This window comes from Fulmarus glacialis, unplaced genomic scaffold (genome assembly GCF_000690835.1).
Source record: "Fulmarus glacialis isolate BGI_N327 unplaced genomic scaffold, ASM69083v1 scaffold17107, whole genome shotgun sequence".
Lineage (NCBI taxonomy): Eukaryota > Metazoa > Chordata > Aves > Procellariiformes > Procellariidae > Fulmarus > Fulmarus glacialis.
In genome coordinates, this window is record NW_009222912.1 from 35,026 (window position 1) to 37,409 (window position 2,384).

The 2,384-nt window shown below is 37.9% G+C and overlaps 1 protein-coding gene across 1 annotated transcript in view; it reads right to left on the minus strand.

Moving 5' to 3' along the window:
• LOC104079557 (adenylyl cyclase-associated protein 2-like) overlaps positions 1-387 on the minus strand; it is a gene marked incomplete at its 3' end in the record, with an annotated part of 34,671 nt that extends 34,284 nt beyond the window's left edge. Inside the window, exon 1 of the mRNA XM_009581633.1 lies at positions 264-387. Coding sequence (XP_009579928.1) covers positions 264-387 — 124 coding nt within the window. The remainder of the gene's footprint in view (positions 1-263) is intronic.
• Between the last annotated feature and the right edge of the window lie 1,997 nt (positions 388-2,384).

Genomic DNA, 2,384 nt, shown 5'->3' on the forward strand with positions numbered 1-2,384 from the left:
GAAAGAGTGATAAAGCTTGAAATATAGACAGTGTATTTAAGATACTAGTCAAATCTTGAATTTTCCAGGCTATATTAATTTAGAATTATGCGTACAACTAAGCTTGTCACATGACATTTCTAAACTCACTTTTTAAAATACTACTTTCTTTTGATACTGAATTCGTAAGGGGTGGGATTGCGCTCCCTCTTAGAAGACAAACACATGTTCTACTTGCAATTTTTTATTAACAGAGAGATGGTACTTCAAAAAAACAGACTTACTTCCATTGACTCCATTGATGGCATCATACTCCATTCCACCAGATCTGTGTGAATCTGAAAATAATGATTCAAGTCGAGTCACTGCTTTCTCCAGTCTCTCCATCAAACCATGAGTCTCTGCCATTCTGAAAAAATCATTAAGGATAGAAACAGTGTTAGACCCCTCTGAGTAAAGCCCATGCTTTACTTCGTGTTACTGTTCTGTTCATCTTGTGGCTTTATGTTTTATCAGCTTTTATGGTAAAACTCCTAAGTATTGTCTTTCTGGCATATAAGCAGTTGCAGTGAAGCAGCTGACACACGGTAACTTGCTTCTTTGTCAACAGGGAATATGATAAGTACGCAGCTCTGGTTTTTCATTGTCAACAGCAGATTCAAACCACTACTAGCATAGCTTTGGACAGTCTATATGTGAACAATTTATGACAAATACATGTGTATGCTCCCAATCAGATATGGAGATGACTGAAATATTTATAAATGTAATTGGTAAAAACTGACACCTACAATGATTTGCATCAGCCTTTTACAGAGGCAAAAATACAGACCAAATTAATACTTGACTGAAAGCTAGACTTTAAGTGTATACCTCCTGATTTTTGAATAGGTACATTCTGAAATTTGCCTCAGTCTTTTATGCTTTGTGATAAGACTCAGCCACTTTATTCAAGACTACACAAGAAGCCAAAAAGGTCTTCTGTTTATTCTTCTGATATGATTTCTCATCACTTAATTTTTTTCTTACGAAAGTACCTGATGTGAATGAGTCTTTCCCAAGCTTTTTAAATCAAGCACTAATTAACCTTTGGAAAGAAAAGAAAATCCAGGGGCCTGCTTGTGCAGTACTGCTACAGTGCTTTTGATTTAAAATTAAATAGAAATTAGGTTAAATTTTTAACAACTCACACATTATTTTCTTTCCCCACAATGTGATTATCTGCTTTCTTATGTGTGAGGAAGTGTAGGCATTGACATTTTTGAATACTGGCCAATGTCTCAGGGAACACAGTGCTATATACACCTCAGACTGAGAAACGGTTGTATAAGCAAAGACAAAGCTATGTTTAAATCCCCTATCATTTAATATAACAAGTTTCATGTACATGTTCCTCGCTTAAGGTTGTGAGTGTTTCATTCTGCTAAGTAACATACGGTAAGGGGGGGGGCATCTATGGCTCTGGATTAACATGATCCTTGAGAACAGTTCCAGCTCAGCTCCCACATGAGGCTACATCCCCTGCCCCCAGCACTGGGGTGTGCAGGAGCAGGGGCAACGGGGGAACTCGCATCCCCAGCTGGGGCAAGCAGGTAGCCAGCGGCTCTCCGGGGTCCCTACCCTGTGGCGCTCTGCCGCAAGACTGATTGCTGTGTGGCTTGTAGACTAGAACGGTTAGGCATACCCGGAATATATGTGTAAATGTATTAGTTCCTAATGAACAGCCTGCTAAAAGTACTAGTATTTCACAGATACCAAAGCATAACAGTAGATTCCAAGAAACTGTGCAATACTATGCAACTCTAGCAACCAAAACAAACAATGCTGCTTTGGTGTCCCCATACCCAGGGGGGAATGCCTAAATGTTATAATTAAAAAGTAAAGTAAAATGAAAAGAAAGGTTTTGATTTACAAATTAGTATTAATAACTCTTATGAATAAAAATAATAATAGTATTTTTACTTTTAAAATTTAAGTGCGAGAGAAGATTAGCTACTAGGACTGTGGAAACACATGCAGAGCTCTTGTGCTGAGTCATGCTGCCTGTCAAACAAGGTGGGACCTTCAGAGTTACCCTATAAATATAATGAGGTTTGTGTTTGACCCAAAAGTGAAGCAGAAGATTTTACAGTGAGAAACTCTCGGGAGAACCATTCTCATGAGAAAGTTTTGTCTGGAATTTATGGGTTTTTCCTATTTACATTAAATAAAAAAGCAAACCCCCAAAAGAGGATGACATTAGACAGTGTGCATATAAACACTGACAAAATTCAGAGGGGCTCTCCTTGCTTATACTGAAAATGCACACTATTCTGTTTGAAAAATCAGTGAGTTTTTCAAAAGAACACCTTAACCTTTTGTAAGGTTACAAGTATCTTGGCAGAAATGAGATGAAGGTATCAGGA